General features: G+C 37.1%; 1 protein-coding gene and 1 long non-coding RNA gene across 3 annotated transcripts; one reads left to right on the top strand and one right to left on the bottom strand.

Annotated features, from left to right (window-relative positions):
- The first annotated feature begins 2,022 nt into the window (after window positions 1-2,022).
- On the top strand, window positions 2,023-8,322 carry LOC104214876 (uncharacterized). 2 transcript variants are annotated; one of them, XR_011400673.1, is made up of 2 exons: window positions 2,023-4,507; window positions 8,031-8,322. It is a non-coding gene; the product is annotated as an uncharacterized lncRNA (long non-coding RNA). The 2 variants fall into 2 exon arrangements; XR_708032.2 differs by having other exon boundaries at window positions 2,023-2,196.
- A 6,050-nt stretch (window positions 8,323-14,372) lies between these two features.
- On the bottom strand, window positions 14,373-14,867 carry LOC104214877 (17.6 kDa class I heat shock protein-like). The gene has a single exon (XM_009764599.2). It carries the CDS (start codon window positions 14,832-14,834, stop codon window positions 14,373-14,375), a length of 462 nt encoding a protein of 153 aa, XP_009762901.1. The 5' UTR covers window positions 14,835-14,867.
- Between the last annotated feature and the right edge of the window lie 4,450 nt (window positions 14,868-19,317).

Genomic DNA, 19,317 nt, shown 5'->3' on the forward strand with positions numbered 1-19,317 from the left:
TGTATATCGTTACGGTGTGCAGCCCGATCTATATATATAATATCGATGCGGCGTGCTGCCCGATCCATAATAGATATATAATCCTTACCATTAGGTCCTAAACCTCTCTCAGTCATTAACCTCACGGCCACTCGGGCTTATCAATGAAAAATCAGGGAACTCCGCACAAACAGTTTTTATATATTAAGAAAAAGAGTGGTGAAACCGGTTTTAAATAAATAACAGGTAAAACATGACTGAGGATATACTTTCAAATCAAACAGAGTGAGGAAAGTAGTAAAAATACCCCTAAGGGTCTAAACAGGTCGGCACAAGGCCCCAAACACGGCGTACAGCCCAACACATAGTATCAATCTCTAAAATACGAGATATCATAAGATTTCAAATCAAATACGTGACTTAATAGTCGTTACGGTACAGATCAAGTCACAATCCCTACCAGTGCACACTCACACGCTCGTTACATAGCATGCACGTCACCTTATTTATCAAAATAATACGAAATATGGGGGTTTCATACCCTCAGGTCCAGATTTACAATGGTTATATACCTCAAACCAGATGAAATACTACTCCGCGACGCCCTTGACTCTCGACTCGGCCTCAACTCGCGTCGAATCTATCCAAAAACAGAATCATAACATCAATATACGCTAAGGGAACGAAGCACATGCGAAAATATTCAAATTACATCAAAAATCCCAAAATAGGATCCTTATCCTCCCACGAGTCCATACATACCAAGAATACCAATATTCGACCACGAATGACCCCTCAAATCCCTAAATTTAGGTCTCCAATTTTCAAGCCCTAAGCCCCCAATTTTAACCAATAATTACCACAAATTTCAAGTTTAAACAGTTAAAAACCATCATAGAAACAACTTTAGGGTCCAAAAACCTTACCTCCACGAAACCCTCTTGAATTCCCTCTTCAATTTGCTCTCCCAAGCTCAAACCCGTATGCGAAAATGGTGGAATAACCAAAAATTCGCGAAGGAGGACTTATATACTTTTTGACCCAGGGTTTTTGCACCTGCGGTCCTTTTACCGCACATGCGGTACCGCTTCTGCGGACAAACAACCCCTTCTGCGGTTTTCACTTAAACTCCCTACGCCGCACCTGCGCATATCCTTCCGCACCTGCGGTCTCGCAGGTGTGCTGAGCCTTCCGCACATGTGCCTTCTAACCATCCTTGCCTAGGGCCACATCTGCGTCTTCTCTTCCGCTTCTTTGATCCCGCACCTGCGGTCCCCAATCCACAAGTGCGGTTATGACAACAAAATCAGCAGCTTCAGCTGCACAATTATAACTCTCAACTTCCCGTCAACCATCCGAAATCACCCCGAGGCCCCCGGGACCTCAACCAAAGGTACTAGCAAGTCACATACCATTATTCAAACTTATAACAATCTTTGAAACACCCAAAACAACATCGAATCATCAAAGTACCCTCTGATCCAAGCCTAAGGATTCCAAAAACTTCCGAATTCTGCTTTTGATCTAAAAGTCTACCAAACCTAGTCCGAATGACCTAAATTTTTTCACACACGTATGAAATGACACCACGGACCTACTCCAATTTTCGGAATTCCATTCCGACCCCTATATCAAAATCTCCACTACCAGCCGGAAAATGCCAAAATTCTAATTTCGCCAATTCAAGCCTAAATCTACTCCAGACCTCCAAATTACATTCCGATCACGCTCCTAAGTCCCAAATAACCTCACAAATCTATTTGAATCATAAAAACCTGATTCCTAGATCGTTTACTCACAAGTCAACTTCCGGTTGACTTTTCCAACAAAAGGCCAACTTAAGAGACTAAGTGTCTTATTTCTCTATCAAACCACTCTGAACACAAACTAACCAATATGATAACATATAATACAGTTGAATAAGGCATAAAGAAGTAGAAATGAGGAAAACAGAGTGATAACTCATGAAACGACCGGCCGGGTCTTAACAAATGGCGAATCCAACGTGGGATTCGCTATAATTGGTATCAGAACCGACGTTTCTCGGACCCAATTCCACATTGCTTATTCACTATTACTCCCATACGCAAAATTCCTACGAAGGAGCAGACCCATTTCTTCCATGCTCAAGTTCCGAGCAGCTTTCATGGAGTTACCAAAATCAGTATTTCCATATCTATTCACATGATTCATATAATCCATACTAGGTTCATGATGGTGAGATTGAGAAATATATTTCAACTTAACCTAGGCTAATCAGCAATGAACAGTCTATTTTTGATGAAATTCTCTCGTTGGTGCGAGAGAACATTCGACGGTCAGAGCAATTTCGGAGTGAGGGTGAAGCCTATCGAAAATGGACTACCACTTCTCTAGATTCCCCTAATATCGAGTTTAATGGAGGTTCCCCAGTTTCAACGGCTTTGATAGAGTCTACTTGCTTGCTCAACACGAGCACTTTTGAACTAGACACCAATGTAACACTTGATTTAACAAAAAATAGTTCTAGTGAATCTGTTATTTTTCCTTCATCTGTGGTATCGTTTGACCTCACTTGCCACGATCTTGATGATGGACCACCATTGAAATCTGATGATGAAAATGCTATAGTTTTGGGTAGCAGCGGCAATCATATGATCGACAAAAGTCCTCAACAAGATAAAACTGGAGGGGTTGAACTTGGGTTAGTAAGAAGAAATGAGAAAACTTCTAAAAATATGGGAACAAGGTGTTTGATGAAAGTCCTCAATGTAACAAAACAAGTGGCATGTTTCAATATAGTTTTACACAGTTGCAGTGGTTCCAGAAATTTGATGCTTCATTCTATGTTTGTGAAATGGATGTTAACGGTCCAATTTTTAAGGAAGAACTACAATCTAAAATTATTTTTGGTGATTTTTCTGTGATGGTGAAGATAAGATACAAACATATGAGAGATCAAGGAAAATTCAGAAAATAACGTGGATCAGGTGTTTGATGAATTTCTCCAGCAGGAAGAAACTGCATTTTTGGGTGAACTTCAGTCCACAAAAGAAATGGAAGAAGTGAGCAATGAGAAAATAGGTTATTTGTTCCTAGATAACATACTGAAGCCTAGTGATGAATCAATTTCAATCAGTAACATTTTTTGTTATGTTCTGTTTAATCCCAATGTATTGTCACTTGGTTAAAATTGGGATGGGATTGTAGCGTTTTAAGTTCCAGATGACATTGATCTCAATTCTAACAATGGTCATTTAGAGGCCAAGCATTTTGTTCTTGGGAATGAAATGTCATGGGATGATTATCATTATCTCAATCCTTCATTCATCTTCGAAATGGTGGATTCTGGAAAACATGAAGATGAGAAAAACATTGAAAGTAGGGGAGATGTCTCTATTGAGTTTGTCGGCATCAAAGGGATAATTTTGGAGCTATTTCATTGGATTCCAATAGAAGTTCCTCTGTCTTTGTTGAAATTGAGAATAACATTGCAAATAACAATAGTTATGATTTTCGAGATAATGAGGTTGTAGTGGAAGATGATAAAAAGAGGAGGAAGTAATTGAAGTAAATTTGGAAAAATTGGAGGGTATTTGGTCCCTGTTGTAGAGTAATTGTATTGTTCATAGATCTAGACAGTCTAGTCTGGAGGAAATCATGTTGTACTTGATTGAGGAGCTTGTTAGAATGCTGGAGACACCCTATGTTCCCAGGGTAATTTCCTTATTCAAATGTATTTTGACGAAACCCAGTTTTCATGGACGAGGAGAGCAATAGAGTTGTTGGTTACCGTAATTTGTATGGAATGTGGGGATGCTTATGCTTTTTGGAATTTGGTGGAGGATAATGAGATCCTAAGTATTAAGATTTTCAATGAATTGATTGCTCTGCTTTCAAGATTGGCTCTTTGTAGGCGTTCAATTTATGACCGGGCTTCTACTTTTCTCGAAAAGATGCTAAGTGATGATATGTTTCTAGTTGCTAAGAAAATAGGAAAGCTAATTTCTCCTTTGCACAAAGGAAATAAGTCTAGAGATGTACACCTGGTTTACTTCATAGGAAATGTGAAAAATATTGTTCTGCTTGTACCATCCCTGTCAGTCAAACTCAAGCACATCTTCAGTTTATCTCCAACTAATGTTCATTTTGAATTGCCTATTGTGTTATATAAGAAAGTCCCACTCCTTACTTCGTGTTCTCTTAATGGCCCTAAGAAAGCTTTGTGCACTGATGTCAAGTTTGTTCAGGAAAAAATAATGTTAGTGCCATCAAAGGTCTCAAGCGGTGGTACTGCAGCAAATTGGGTTTCTATTATAGAATGTGTTACAGAGTGGATCTCTATAATGGAAAATGGAAGACAAAGGCGCCTAATTGTTTTCAGAAGAATGCTCATGCAAGAGAAGAAATGTGGTTACCGGAAAGTTGCACATTCTTGGAAGTTACTCATGTAACTGTAGGGATTGTTGCAAAAAGTGTATTACTTCCTATCGAGCAATGGGGTGGAAGAGATCGCCTTCTATCAGCCTTGGTTTATGCAATTCTTGAGGTACATAGATTGCCTTTACTATTAAGGTTTTTTGATTGGATTTTAACTGAGGTGATTAGATACTCGTAATATCCGTTCAGTTGTACTGAGAGCCCTTCATACTTGATGGTTTATACAAGTCGAGCAAACTTGTGCTCTACTCCTGGACTTTGTTCTTTTTCTGGTGGAGCAATATTATCATCAACCCCTGTTTTATTTGAAGGAATGTCTATGGAGGGAGAGTTAACTTTTGTTCTCTGGTGCATTTCAAACTATTTGTACCTTGAGGGTGAAGTGTGTATGTTATTTGATAGTGAAAGTACACCTAGCTTGGTGACGATTCTGTTATTTTTCCAGCTAGTTATTGGTGATCTACTTCCAGTATATGCAGTGATTTTCAAAGTTTTAGCTCTAAGTTTGCTGAAAATGTCATTAGAGCTGGGAGAAGAACATAACAGGAACGAGATGAGCATTTTCTTATGAGATCCTGGTGGAAGAGATATTAATACCAATATTTTGTCCAAGGAAGACGGATCTTGTTCTAGTGCTAGCTACCTTCAACCTATAGATGCATTGGTCTTTTATGTTTCAAAGCAAATCTTTTCAGCAGAGTCTTTAAAAGATCTTTTTGCAATACTCATTGGTCTTAAACCTATGTTTGAAACTTCATGGAAAGTTCCATGGATAGCACCAATTATTCTATCATTCATCTTGGCGGCTATACACAAAATCGATTACTATATGCTTGAAATTTGCACAAGATTCAAGTTGTAGTAATCTCATCCATTGCTAAGAAACATTTTGGCTCCATAAGCATAATGAGACCAACTGGACAAGAATATGAGAATTTGCTATACTTTGGCCAAGTTGATAACTTAAGGGTGGAGCTGGTACATTCTACAAGAGGAGTTATTGGAACCAGTTTTATTCATCATCATATAGGAGACATTTGTGATGCACCAGCTTTATTTATCATCATGTAGGAGACACTTGTGCTACATCAGTTAGGGAGGTTCTTCAGAAACAATTAGTCATCACAATAGCTACTTGTGATTTGGTGGTAGTTGTGACAACCCGGCCAGTCGTCTAATGAGTTACCGCTCCGTTTTTCCCATTTCTGCTTCTTTATACTTCGTTATCCGTATTTTATGTGATCGGATTGATCATTTTGAGTTGGGAGAGGATTTGATAAGAAATGAGACACTTAGTCTCTTTTAAGAAGGTTTAAGTTGGAAAAGTCAACCAGGTGTTGACTTATGTGTTAGAGAGCTCGTATGTGAGTTCCGATGGTTCAGTTAGTTTCGGAAGGTGATTTATGGCTTAGGAGCATGATCGGAATTGGTTTTAGAGGTCCGGAGTAGAATTAGGCTTGAATTGGCGAAGTTGATATTTTGGCGATTTCCGGTTGATAGGCGAGATTTTGATATAGGGGTCGAAATGGAATTCCGAGAGTTGCAATAGCTTCGTTAGGTCATTTGGGATGTGTGTGCAAAATTTCAGGTCATTCAGACATGGTTTGGTTGGGTTTTTGATCAAAAGCGTATTTCAGAAGATTTTAGAAACTTAGGCTTGAATTCGATGTGATTTGGTAGATTTGATGTTGTTTGAGGTGTTTTGATGATTGGAACAAGTTTGAATAAGGTATCAGGTTATGTTTGTGCTTTTGGTTGAGGTCCCGGGGGCCTCAGGATCATTTCGGGTGGTTATCGGAGAATTTGGAATTTGGTTGCAGCAACTGATATTGCTGCTTCTGATGTTTTCGCACCTGCGGTTTGGGGACCGCAGGTGCGGTGCCGCACGTGCGAGGGGGAAGGCCGTAGATGCGAAAGTTAGTTTGGCGAGCAGTTTTTGCAGAAGCGGTCAAGGTGGCCGCATCTGCGAAGCCGCAGATGCGGAATTTCTATCGCAGATGCGAGATTTGGGCTGAGGGTCAGGAACCGCAAAAGCGGAATTTTGGGCCGCATCTGCGAAATCGCAGATGCGGAAGGGCGATCACAGGAGCGGATTTGGGCTGGTTAAGTGAGTTCCGCAGAAGCGGACTTGTGACCGCAAATGCGGTACCGCAGAAGCGGTGGAGGGGTCGCAGATGCGAAAACCCCTGGGCAGAATGTATATATATTCTTTCTTCGCGATTTTTGAAGGGTTTAACCATTTTAACTTCGGATTGAGAGCTTTTGGGCAATTTTAAAGGGAGATTTCAAGAGAACGTCGTTGAGGTAAGGATTTTGGACCTAAAACACACTTCTATGGTAATATTTCATGGATTGGGACTAAACTTTAAGGAATTGAAGGACTAAAAATGGAGGTTTAGGGCTTGAGTTTAAGAGGGCTTAAATTGAGGATTTGAGGGGTCATTTGAGCTCTGATTCTTGTGTTTTTGATATGTATGAACTCGTGAGGAGACGAGGAATCTAATGATGTGAAAATTTCTGAGTTTCGAGAAGTGGGCTCGGGGCTCGGGTTTTGCTAATTTCGGGATTTTTGGTATTTTTCGATTGTTCTCGCTTGGGCTTTGTTCCCTTAGCATATTATGACGTATTCGTTCTAATTTTAGTTAGATTCAACGCGCGTGGAGGCCAATTTGAGGGTCAAAGGCATCGCGAGCTAGAGAGTTAGCCGGTTCGAGGTGAGTAATGATTGTAAATGATGTCCTGAGTGTTTGAAACCCCGGATTGCACATCGTTGTGCTATATTGAGGTGAGACACACGCTTGATGATGAGGGTGGGGTCGTGCACTATTGGAGATTGTGACTTGGTTTGTCTCGATTGATGATTTTACCGTGTATTTGGCTGAAACTTATTTGCTATCATCATGATTTGGGCTGATTGCTATATTTGGGTTTTGTGCCAACTATTTGAACCCTTCAGGAATTTTTATTACCATTTCCTCACTGTTTTGACTTATTACTTGAACTCAGTCCCGTTATTTTCCACCGTTCTACTACTCATCCATTTTTACTCAGTTTTGAGACTTAAATGATATTTTAAATGATGTTTTGGGTTGAGAGATACTGTTTTACTATTGCTCGAGGGGCTTGTGATGATTTTTGGACTAAGTAAGGCCGAGGGCCTAGTCGTGAGGATACACTGGTACTGATATGAGGTCGAGGGCCTGAGATACATATATACGCTACGAGGTGGCTTGATTGATATGAGGCCGATGGCCTAGATTTGATGCCACGTGATGGCTTGATATTGCGCTTGGGCCGTAAGGGGCCCCTCCCGTAGTCTGCACATCCCCAGTGAGCGGGGATACCCATTGTGATGTGAGATTGAGCCCGAGGGGCAAAAATTATTGATACTGTACCCGAGGGGTGAACTTATATGTGTTTACTTTATCATAACTGTCTGTCAATTACCTGTTTATTTGTTGTAGAAGTACTTTATTTTGCTTTTCATTGGTTTACTGCTTACAGATTACCTATTTAAATTGATTCATTATAGAATACCTTGTGTATACGTGTTTTCTTACTTTCAGTCATTATTTATCTTTATTACTCACTTGGTCGGAGTACTCACATTACTCCCTACACCTTGCGTGCAGATCCAGGTGCCCCGAGGTCGAGTGAGAGCTTTCAGTCGTTCAACAATTGCCGGGGATTTCGAGGTAGTTGCATGGCGTCCGCAACCCTGATTTCTCCCTTCTATCTTATTACTTTTCCGCATTCCTAAACTATCTATGTAGTATGTTGTTCAGAGTGTGGGTTGTGTAATTCCTATGTCTTGATGACTTTCGCATATCTATCCTGCTGTTTTAAACACTTATTATGATAATTGGTAATTAAACCGTGTTAGCAAATGACTTATTTACAATGAAAATGGGATGTGGTTTATAATTGGTCCAGTTTGCCTAGTAATGTGATAGACGCCATCACGACCGGTATTTGGGGTCGTGACAGTAGTATTCTTGGTTATACTTCTGCTACATATAAAATGTATTTTAGCATTAAGAGTCGATGGAGCATTGATGAGAAATAGAGCCTATAGAGGAATTTTAGTTTCTACCAATAGGCAATTTTCAAAGTCCGAGCACATGTGGGTGTTGATTTAGTTCTCCATTTCTAGATTTTCATTTTCAACCTTGAGGACAAGGTTGATTTAAAGGAGGGTGGAATGTCAAGTTTTGGACCTTTAGGAACTTTAAGTATTTAAATAGTAGTCCTTTAAGAATTAGAATTATTAGTGAACTCCATTTATTAGTCTTCTTTATATTCACTTATAGGGTATTGTAAGAAGTGTCTTGAATTGAAAATCTGAATTTTTATCTTTTAATTTTCTCTCTTTCTTTCATTTTTCTTTCTTGTTTCAATTGCGAATCCACCGTGGGATTGGCTACAAAAAACAAAAGAAGAACAAGAAAAAGAATATGGGAGGTACGCGCAGAAACAATTATAATAAAACTACATTACTATTACATTTTCCACATAATGTTTTTACGGAAATACATCAAACGCGGTATTAGGCCAAGAAACAGAATCGACCTAGGACAAGATACAGAAACAGAGCAACTTCCAATCCTCAACAATACACGCCTACATTCTTCATTCATACTTGCCCATATTTTCTAGAGCACTTGATAGGATATGTGATGATGTCCATCTCATTGAAGAAGTATTAGGCATGTGCCTAATAAGAGTTTTCTTTGGTTTGGTAGCCAACCTTGTTGACTTGGTTTGGTTGGTAGCCAACCTTGTTGAATTAGTTTGGTTTGGTAGCCAACCTTGTTGAATTGTGAAAAGTGTGTGTAAATTGTCAAATATTGTAGGCTTTAGAGGGTGAAGCTTTGGCTATAAAAGGAGAGCTTCAACTCTCATTTCTTCACACCAACAAAGAGAGAAAGAAAGAGTGAGGTTTCACAGACAAGGTATAAGAAAATAGTCTGTGAGGAAAATAGAGAGTGAGCGATATTGTAGTGAGGTGGGAATATCAAAAGAGGGTTATTTCTTTTGAGTGTTGTAGTGGTCTTTGGAGTATTTATCTCCGACCTACAAAGTGTAAAATTCCTTACTATAGTGATATCAGTTGCTCCTCTCGGGGTCGTGGTTTTTTCCCTTATTCAGAAGGGTTTTCCACGTAAAAATCTTGGTGTCATTGTTACTCTTTTATTCTTGTTAATTACCGTATCTCGGTGCTACATTATTATTCCGCTTTATTACCGTGAATATTATTTTGGTAAGGGGTTTATTCCCAACAACTGGTATCAGAGCACAGGTTCTGCTCGTTCACTGAAATACTATTCACTGTCGGTAGTACTATACTTGGTGAAAAATAAAAATGTCCGGAGTAAAGTACGAGGTAGCAAAATTCAACGGAGATAACGGTTTCTCAACATGGCAAAGAAGGATGAGAGATCTGCTCATCCAACAAGGATTACACAAGGTTCTAGATGTTGATTCCAAAAAGCCTGATACCATGAAAGCTGAGGATTGGGCTGACTTGGATGAAAGAGCTGCTAGTGCAATCAGGTTGCACTTATCAGATGATGTGGTAAATAACATCATTGATGAAGACACTGCACGTGGAATTTGGACAAGGTTGGAAAGCCTATACATGTCCAAAACGCTGACAAATAAATTGTACCTGAAGAAGCAGTTATACGCCCTACACATGAGTGAAGGTACGAATTTTTTGTCACATTTAAATGTGTTTAACGGACTAATCACACAGCTTGCCAACCTCGGAGTGAAAATCGAGGAAGAAGATAAAGCCATCTTGCTATTGAACTCGTTGCCATCTTCGTACGATAATTTGGCAACAACCATCCTGCACGGTAAGACTACTATTGAGTTGAAAGATGTCACATCGGCTCTTCTACTCAATGAGAAGATGAGAAAGAAGCCTGAAAATCAAGGACAGGCTCTCATCACAGAAGGTAGAGGCAGGAGTTATCAAAGGAGTTCGAACAACTATGGTAGATCCGGAGCTCGTGGGAAGTCAAAGAACCGATCCAAATCAAGAGTCAGAAATTGCTACAACTGTAATCAACCAGGTCACTTCAAAAGAGATTGCCCAAATCCAAGGAAGGGCAAAGGTGAAACCAGTGGCCAGAAGAATGACGACAACACAGCCGCCATGGTGCAAAATAATGATAATGTTGTCCTCTTTATAAATGAGGAAGAGGAATGCATGCACCTGTCAGGTCCAGAGTCGGAATGGGTGGTTGACACAGCGGCATCTCACCATGCCACACCGGTAAGAGATCTTTTTTGCAGATATGTAGCAGGTGATTTCGGCACAGTGAAAATGGGTAACACAAGTTACTCAAAGATTGCGGGGATTGGTGACATTTGTATCAAGACAAATGTCGGATGCACATTGGTTCTAAAGGATGTGCGGCATGTACCTGATTTGCGGATGAACTTGATCTCGGGAATTGCTTTAGACCGAGATGGATACGAGAGTTATTTTGCAAATCAAAAGTGGAGACTCACTAAGGGATCATTGGTGATTGCAAAGGGAGTTGCTCGTGGCACGTTGTACAGGACAAATGCAGAAATATGCCAAGGTGAATTGAACGCGGCACAAGATGAGATTTCTGTAGATTTATGGCACAAAAGAATGGGTCATATGAGCGAGAAGGGATTGCAGATTCTTGCCAAGAAATCACTCATTTCTTATGCCAAAGGTACAACTGTAAAACCTTGTGACTACTGTTTATTTGGTAAGCAGCATAGAGTCTCATTTCAGACATCGTCTGAAAGAAAATTGAATATACTTGATTTAGTATATTCTGATGTTTGCGGCCCAATGGAAATTGAATCAATGGGCGGTAACAAATATTTTGTTACTTTTATTGATGATGCTTCACGAAAATTATGGGTTTATATTTTGAAAACCAAAGATCAGGTGTTTCAAGTTTTCCAGAAGTTTCATGCTCTAGTAGAAAGGGAGACGGGTCGAAAGCTAAAGCGTCTCCGAAGTGACAATGGAGGTGAGTACACTTCAAGGGAATTTGAAGAGTATTGTTCAAGTCATGGGATCAGACATGAAAAGACAGTTCCTGGAACCCCACAGCACAATGGCGTAGCCGAGAGGATGAACCGCACCATTGTGGAGAAGGTGAGAAGCATGCTCAGAATGGCTAAACTGCCTAAGTCATTCTGGGGTGAAGCAGTTCAGACAGCCTGTTACCTGATCAATAGGAGTCCATCAGTTCCGTTGGCGTTTGAAATCCCAGAGAGAGTTTGGACCAACAAGGAGGTGTCCTACTCGCATCTGAAGGTGTTCGGTTGCAGAGCTTTTGCACATGTACCAAAAGAGCAGATAACAAAGCTGGATGATAAATCTGTTCCCTGCATATTTATCGGATATGGAGATGAAGAGTTCAGGTACAGACTGTGGGATCCTGTAAAGAAGAAGGTCATCAGAAGCAGAGATGTAGTCTTCCGAGAAAGTGAAGTTGGAACTGCTGCTGATATGTTAGAAAAGGCGAAGAATGGTATAATTCCTAACTTTGTTACTATTCCTTCTACTTCTAACAATCCCACAAGTGCAGAAAGTACAACCGACGAGGTTGCCGAGCAGGTGGAGCAACCTGGTGAGGTTATTGAGCAGGGGGAGCAACTTGATGAAGGTGTCGAGGAAGTGGAGCACCCCACTCAGGGAGAAGAACAACCTCAACCTCTGAGGAGATCAGAGAGGCCAAGGGTAGAGTCATGCAGGTACCCTTCCACAGAGTATGTCCTCATCAGTGATGAGGGGGAGCCAGAAAGTCTTAAGGAGGTGTTGTCCCATCCAGAAAAGAACCAGTGGATGAAAGCTATGCAAGAAGAGATGGAATCTCTACAGAAAAATGGCACATACAAGCTGGTTGAACTTCCAAAGGGTAAAAGACCACTCAAATGCAAATGGGTCTTTAAACTCAAGAAAGATGGAAATGGCAAGCTGGTCAGATACAAAGCTCGATTGGTGGTTAAAGGCTTCGAACAAAAGAAAGGTATTGATTTTGACGAAATTTTCTCACCTGTTGTCAAAATGACTTCTATTCGAACAATTTTGAGCTTAGCAGCTAGCCTAGATCTTGAAGTGGAGCAGTTGGATGTGAAAACTGCATTTCTTCATGGAGATTTGGAAGAGGAGATTTATATGGAGCAGCCAGAAGGATTTGAAGTAGCTGGAAAGAAACACATGGTGTGCAAATTGAATAAGAGTCTTTATGGATTGAAGCAGGCACCAAGGCAGTGGTACATGAAGTTTGACTCATTCATGAAAAGTCAAACATACCTAAAGACCTATTCTGATCCATGTGTATACTTCAAAAGATTTTCTGAGAATAACTTTATTATATTGTTGTTGTATGTGGATGACATGTTAATTGTAGGAAAAGACAAGGGGTTGATAGCAAAGTTGAAAGGAGATCTGTCCAAGTCATTTGATATGAAGGACTTGGGCCCAGCACAACAAATTCTAGGGATGAAGATAGTTCGAGAGAGAACAAGTAGAAAGTTGTGGCTATCTCAGGAGAAGTACATTGAACGTGTACTAGAACGCTTCAACATGAAGAATGCTAAGCCAGTCAGCACACCTCTTGCTGGTCATCTAAAGTTGAGTAAGAAGATGTGTCCTACAACAGTGGAGGAGAAAGGGAACATGGCTAAAGTTCCTTATTCTTCAGCAGTCGGAAGCTTGATGTATGCAATGGTATGTACTAGACCTGATATTGCTCACGCAGTTGGTGTTGTCAGCAGGTTTCTTGAAAATCCTGGAAAGGAACATTGGGAAGCAGTCAAGTGGATACTCAGGTACCTGAGAGGTACCACGGGAGATTGTTTGTGCTTTGGAGGATCTGATCCAATCTTGAAGGGCTATACAGATGCTGATATGGCGGGTGACATTGACAGCAGAAAATCCACTACTGGATATTTGTTTACATTTTCAGGGGGAGCTATATCATGGCAGTCTAAGTTGCAGAAGTGCGTTGCACTTTCAACAACTGAAGCAGAGTACATTGCCGCTACAGAAACTGGCAAGGAGATGATATGGCTCAAGCGATTCCTTCAAGAGCTTGGATTGCATCAGAAGGAGTATGTCGTCTATTGTGACAGTCAAAGTGCAATAGACCTTAGCAAGAACTCTATGTACCATGCAAGGACCAAACACATTGATGTGAGATATCATTGGATTCGAGAAATGGTAGATGATGAATCTCTAAAAGTCTTGAAGATTTCTACAAATGAGAATCCCGCAGATATGCTGACCAAGGTGGTACCAAGGAACAAGTTCGAGCTATGCAAAGAACTTGTCGGCATGCACTCAAACTAGAAGACAATGCTACCTCCTCTAGATGAATGAGACTGGAGGGGGAGATTGATGATGTCCATCTCATTGAAGAAGTATTAGGCATGTGCCTAATAAGAGTTTTCTTTGGTTTGGTAGTCAACCTTGTTGAATTGTGAAAAGTGTGTGTAAATTGTCAAATATTGTAGGCTTTAGAGGGTGAAGCTTTGGCTATAAAAGGAGAGCTTCAACTCTCATTTCTTTACACCAACAAAGAGAGAAAGAAAGAGTGAGGTTTCACAGACAAGGTATAAGAAAATAGTCTGTGAGGAAAATAGAGAGTGAGCGATATTGTAGTGAGGTGGGAATATCAAAAGAGGGTTATTTCTTTTGAGTATTGTAGTGGTCTTTGGAATATTTATCTCCGACCTACAAAGTGTAAAATTCCTTACTATAGTGATATCAGTTGCTCCTCTCGGGGTCGTGGTTTTTTCCCTTATTCATAAGGGTTTTCCACGTAAAAATCTTGGTGTCATTGTTACTCTTTTATTTTTATTAATTACCGTATCTCGGTGCTACATTATTATTCCGCTTTATTACCGTGAATATTATTTTGGCAAGAGGTTTATTCCCAACAACATGTACATATCTTTATTCTAAATTATAGCACCTAACCAGTGATCTCAATGGATTTGACATCAGGCTTCTTCACCTCTTCTTTCGGAACAGTAACAGTCAGCACTCCATTCTCTATCGCCGCCTTAACTTGATCCATTTTCGCATTCTCCGGTAGCCTGAATCTTCTCATGAATTTGCCGCTGCTGCGTTCCACACGGTGCCAAGTATCATTCTTATCTTCTTTCTCCACATTCCTCTCTCCGCTGATTTGAAGAACCCTATCGTCTTCGATCTCGACTTTCACTTCCTCCTTCTTAAGCCCAGGGAGATCGGCCTTGAACACATGAGCCTCCGGAGTTTCCTTCCAATCGACTCGTGTGTGAGCGAATGCAGAAGTCTCCCGTGAATTGGATCCTGGAAAGCCCAATTCCCTGAAGGGATCCCATAGGTCGATTGAGAATGGATCAAAGACGCTGCTTCGTCGATCGCCGAACATTCTTGGAATCAATGACATTTTCAGTAAATTTTGTAGTAACTCTTTTCTCAATTTGCTTTCAACTACACTGATTCTTGGAGGAGGAGCCGATGGGTATTTATAGGTGTGTGCTTCGAGGATTGTCAAGTAGTTTCCCGATATTTCTTTCCGCTTCGATATTTCTCTAACCCAAGGAAGACAGACAGATGTCCAGAAGTTTCTGGATAAATCTCGTTTTTTGCTTCCATCTCTGTATAAATTAGTTGGCCCATTACCTAATTTGACGTGCAGTAATGAGGATATTGTGTGAAATTCTACTTCCGTCTTTTTGTAAAAGGTTCATAAATTTACGTTTAGATAGCAAAATTAATTTATTTTCAAATCATTCTCAATCTTTTTTTTACGTACTAGTCTCTATGAATGTGTCTTGCACATTATTACCCGTCAATTATTATAGACAAATATTTAGGTAATAACAAAATGGAAAAGATTTCTAGAAGCATATGAGAAGACCTGGTATCAAACCATAATAAGAACTTGCTGAAAGATCCTGAAATGTGACGCTTTTTATTCAAATTTGTTCTGATACTTGCTTCATGTTGTGACTTCTTACTACACAAAGGTGAAGAAGTTTTTTGGATTTTCTACACGTGTTACTTTTAATATTCTTCTTATTAATTGATCGTCGCTCTTTTTTTTGTACTTTTTCTCCTTTATGTGATACTTAAGATTTGAATTTTGGCATGTTATATTACTATATTATGTTCTCAATGAAATCGATGTTCAATGGTTTGTCTCGATTAATAAATTCACCTTAAGAATTTATTTTACTTTGAGAAATTACATAAATGTTATTCTTATGATCATAGCACTTGATGTTCCGTAAGTCGAGCAACTTTAAGCACGGGTAATCTCACGACTTTGTTTATTTTTTAATTTAAAATTTATATGGTATTAGCTCGTTTTTCAGAATAGATTATAAAAATGCACTACCAATATATATGACTTAAATCCTATTCAAAATCCTTAAGGTAAAAAAAAATCATTAATAATAGTCCGTTTGACCAAGCTTCTAAAATCAATTTATTTTGAAAAGTTTCTAAAAGAAAATTAATTTTGGTGAGAAACAATTTATGTTTGGCTAATTAATTTGAATAACACTTTTGAGCAGCAATTGGTGTTTGACTCAATTATTTAAAAAGTGTTTCTAAATGTATTTTTTTCTCAAAAATACTTTTCAAAAAAATACTTTTGGGGAGAAGTTATTTTTTTTTTGTACTTCTTAAAAACTGTTTTTGCTTTAACTCAAAAGTACTTTTTAACATCTTAACTTTAGATAAAAAAATATTTTTGGCCAAAGGCTATTAATAAGTCCTATAACTTTGCCTTTTTTAGGCTATTTATCTTTCTAAACTTGACTACAATTGTAATTGGAACTTGCTTGCGTTAAGGAAATAATGTTTTCATAAACTATATATGAACTAAAAAGTTTTTAAATACTTATTTTTCTATTTTGTGTATTAGTACATGACGTTAGTCTCAATTAAAAAAAGTCTCTTAAAATTAATAAATTAAAGTTTTTTCTCCCAACGAATTAAAGTCACGTTCTTTGCTTTTTTAATCCTTATGGAAATTTGTTTGAGTAGCTAAAAGATAGTAGTTTCCATGAATATAAAATTCTAATTGAATTCAAATTCCTAAATGTTTGAAAAGTTATAAATATTATAATTTTTATCCAATATGTTTAGAAAGATAGTTCAATATTTAAAGGGAAAGAAAATAATATGAATTTCCGTATATCTATATGTTATTATCCTACTTGAATCTTGGGGTTTGTATAAATGTACTAATAAAAATTATACCAAGTAACTATGTACATCTAAAAATAATTTAAACCAAATATGAGAGCACTCATGGTGCAGAAAATTATAATTATAAATGTTGGAAAATATTCTACTTTGTAGACGCAGAAAATTTTTCCATATGATGGTGGAAGAAGTCGAAGCAACACGTAAATATCACACAATTTAATTTATATCAATGATATAAGTACCGCCCAAATCAGTTGTTCAAGGATATAATCCAAATCGATATCAATAGAAAAAAGAAAGACACAAAATATTCTATAATATAGCCTGCGAGCATTTTATTATTCAACAGGAGAAGGTACTTCATCAAATTTAGAGAAAGCGGGACTAAATTGTATTCAAATTTAAACTGCATTAAATTTATTTAAATTTGATCGATTTATTTCTTTAAATTCGGAAGTAGAATTTATTTAAAAATCTATTTTTTCTGTTTACCAAAATATCATACAAATTTATGTTAAGAATGGTGTAAGTAACATTTAGCCTTCATGTTCTTTTATAATAGGGTTTTCGTGTCCTTCTGTAGTGAGACTTTTGATAATTTTAGAATTCGTTACCATATTATTGACTTTCACGTTTCAAATCTCCAATTTAAAAATAAAAAATATTTTTGCATGTAAAACCAATAGATACTGACATATTATATGGTACAAACTTAAAGTTTTTGGCACTCTTCTTGAGAAAATTTACTGTGTAATAAACAACAAACAACATTCTTGGCATTGGCAAAAATTAAAAGTAAGACTAAAATTTTTATTTCAATATTCATAATAATATTTTGCACAAGAATATAAATAAGCTAATTAAAGAATCAACTTAATTTTAGAGAAAATATTAAGCTAAAAATAAAAATTCCAGGAGCATCATAATGCGTGCCATATTTTAATCTTTAGAAGAAAAAGATTCTCTTCTGTTTTCCTCATCTTGTAAAATACTTCATCATATTGTTAGTTATGTTTTATTCCATTGGATATTTGAAAGAATCATAATATGTTTGGTTAAAGGGTGCAAAAGTCGGTATACATAAAGTATCTCAAATAGCCGAGAAACTCAATTTGATTTATTAGAAGTCCATGAAAATCGTAGAATTAAGCATAGTTTAAAATATCAGTTTTACCCTACAAGGTATTATTTGCCAATTAATATCCTAAGGATACTTTGGTAAACCAACATTATATTCATGCTTTTATAATAACTAGTATTTATGAACGTGCGTTGCACGTTAATAATAGCACGTGATGGTTTAAACATTTATTTATATGAAGGAATAATAAAATTTAATTAATAAAAGAAATTTTATGTATAATAATACAACAATCATCTAAATGGTAAAAAAATATTATTACATTAGCATAATACGTAAATTCAAAATAAAAGGACATCATCAGAACTTACACAAATGATCAATTTAATCATGTTAGTTAGATAATTATGTATTATAGTTTAAACGAATTTAATATGATGGATTACTTTTTCACCAAACAGTTCATTGATATCCAATATATTTGTAGAACTCCGAGCAAACATGCGTTGCACGATATTACTCGCCAATCGTATAAAATTTAAGGTTCGTTACTGTTATTTTTATTATATTATATTTATTTTATGAGGTACAAAAGATTAGAATTATATCCTCTTAATAATTTTTAATTTAAAAATGATGTCCTAAGTATACATTTCCTCTTTTTTGTTACTACCCAAATGGGAAATCATGTTAAGACAAATAATTCAATATTAGGGATTGAGCCGTGAGCATATGTTGTAAAAGTATTAAAAAATATTAGTCATTTTTAGCGTAGAAAGTCAAATTCTTGTGCGAACACGTTTGGTTTCTTTTGCTAAAAAAAAAAAGTTCTACAACAATTATAGGAAATAAGAAGTTTCATTTATCAAAGGGTAAGACTTTATAATATTTCTATCTACAATAAAAATATAATATGATAAAAATTATGCCCCTCCTAAAACAAATTTGCAACGTTTTCTTTTACTATTCTATTATAATGATAGCATTAGTGGCTAATTTTTTTTTATTTCTAAATGTCTACAGTAATAATATTATTAGAAATTAATTTAATTATTACAGTGATTACAAAGAATAAGCTATGATATTTAAAAGATATATTCCTTCCATTTCCATAAGTTTTTTTCTTACTTCATGGTAGTCTTTTTCATACGCGTTAGGAAGAATTTCAACTATTTTTATATTCTTTCAACATAAATTATATATTTACCTGCAAAAGATAATCAATCCACTTTATGATGATTATTTCTGTTCTTTCTTATCCTCTTCTCTTATTTTGTAAGCATATCCATATTGATTCACTTTCTTTGTTATGGACAATTATGCTATATAATTTGCTTATACTGTTTAATTTTTACTTAAAAGGTACGATGGAAAAAGAAGAAAAATGTTAACATTCTAATTTAATTAAAACAAATAATATAAAATCCAAAAAAATTAAAAAAAATTGACCTTAATCGAAACTGAAACATGAAGAGACAAGTCATATCGATGGGTATTATAAATAGATATTACATAAAAGTATAGTAAATAAATAAACACAAGAGAAAATCTTAGATTCTATTTTAGTGAGCATGACTCATTTGTTCTCTCTAAACTCTAGATCGCATGTTTAATACTTTTAATTTCTTCC

Source organism: Nicotiana sylvestris, chromosome 6 (genome assembly GCF_000393655.2).
Source record: "Nicotiana sylvestris chromosome 6, ASM39365v2, whole genome shotgun sequence".
NCBI classification, from domain to species: Eukaryota; Viridiplantae; Streptophyta; class Magnoliopsida; order Solanales; family Solanaceae; genus Nicotiana; species Nicotiana sylvestris.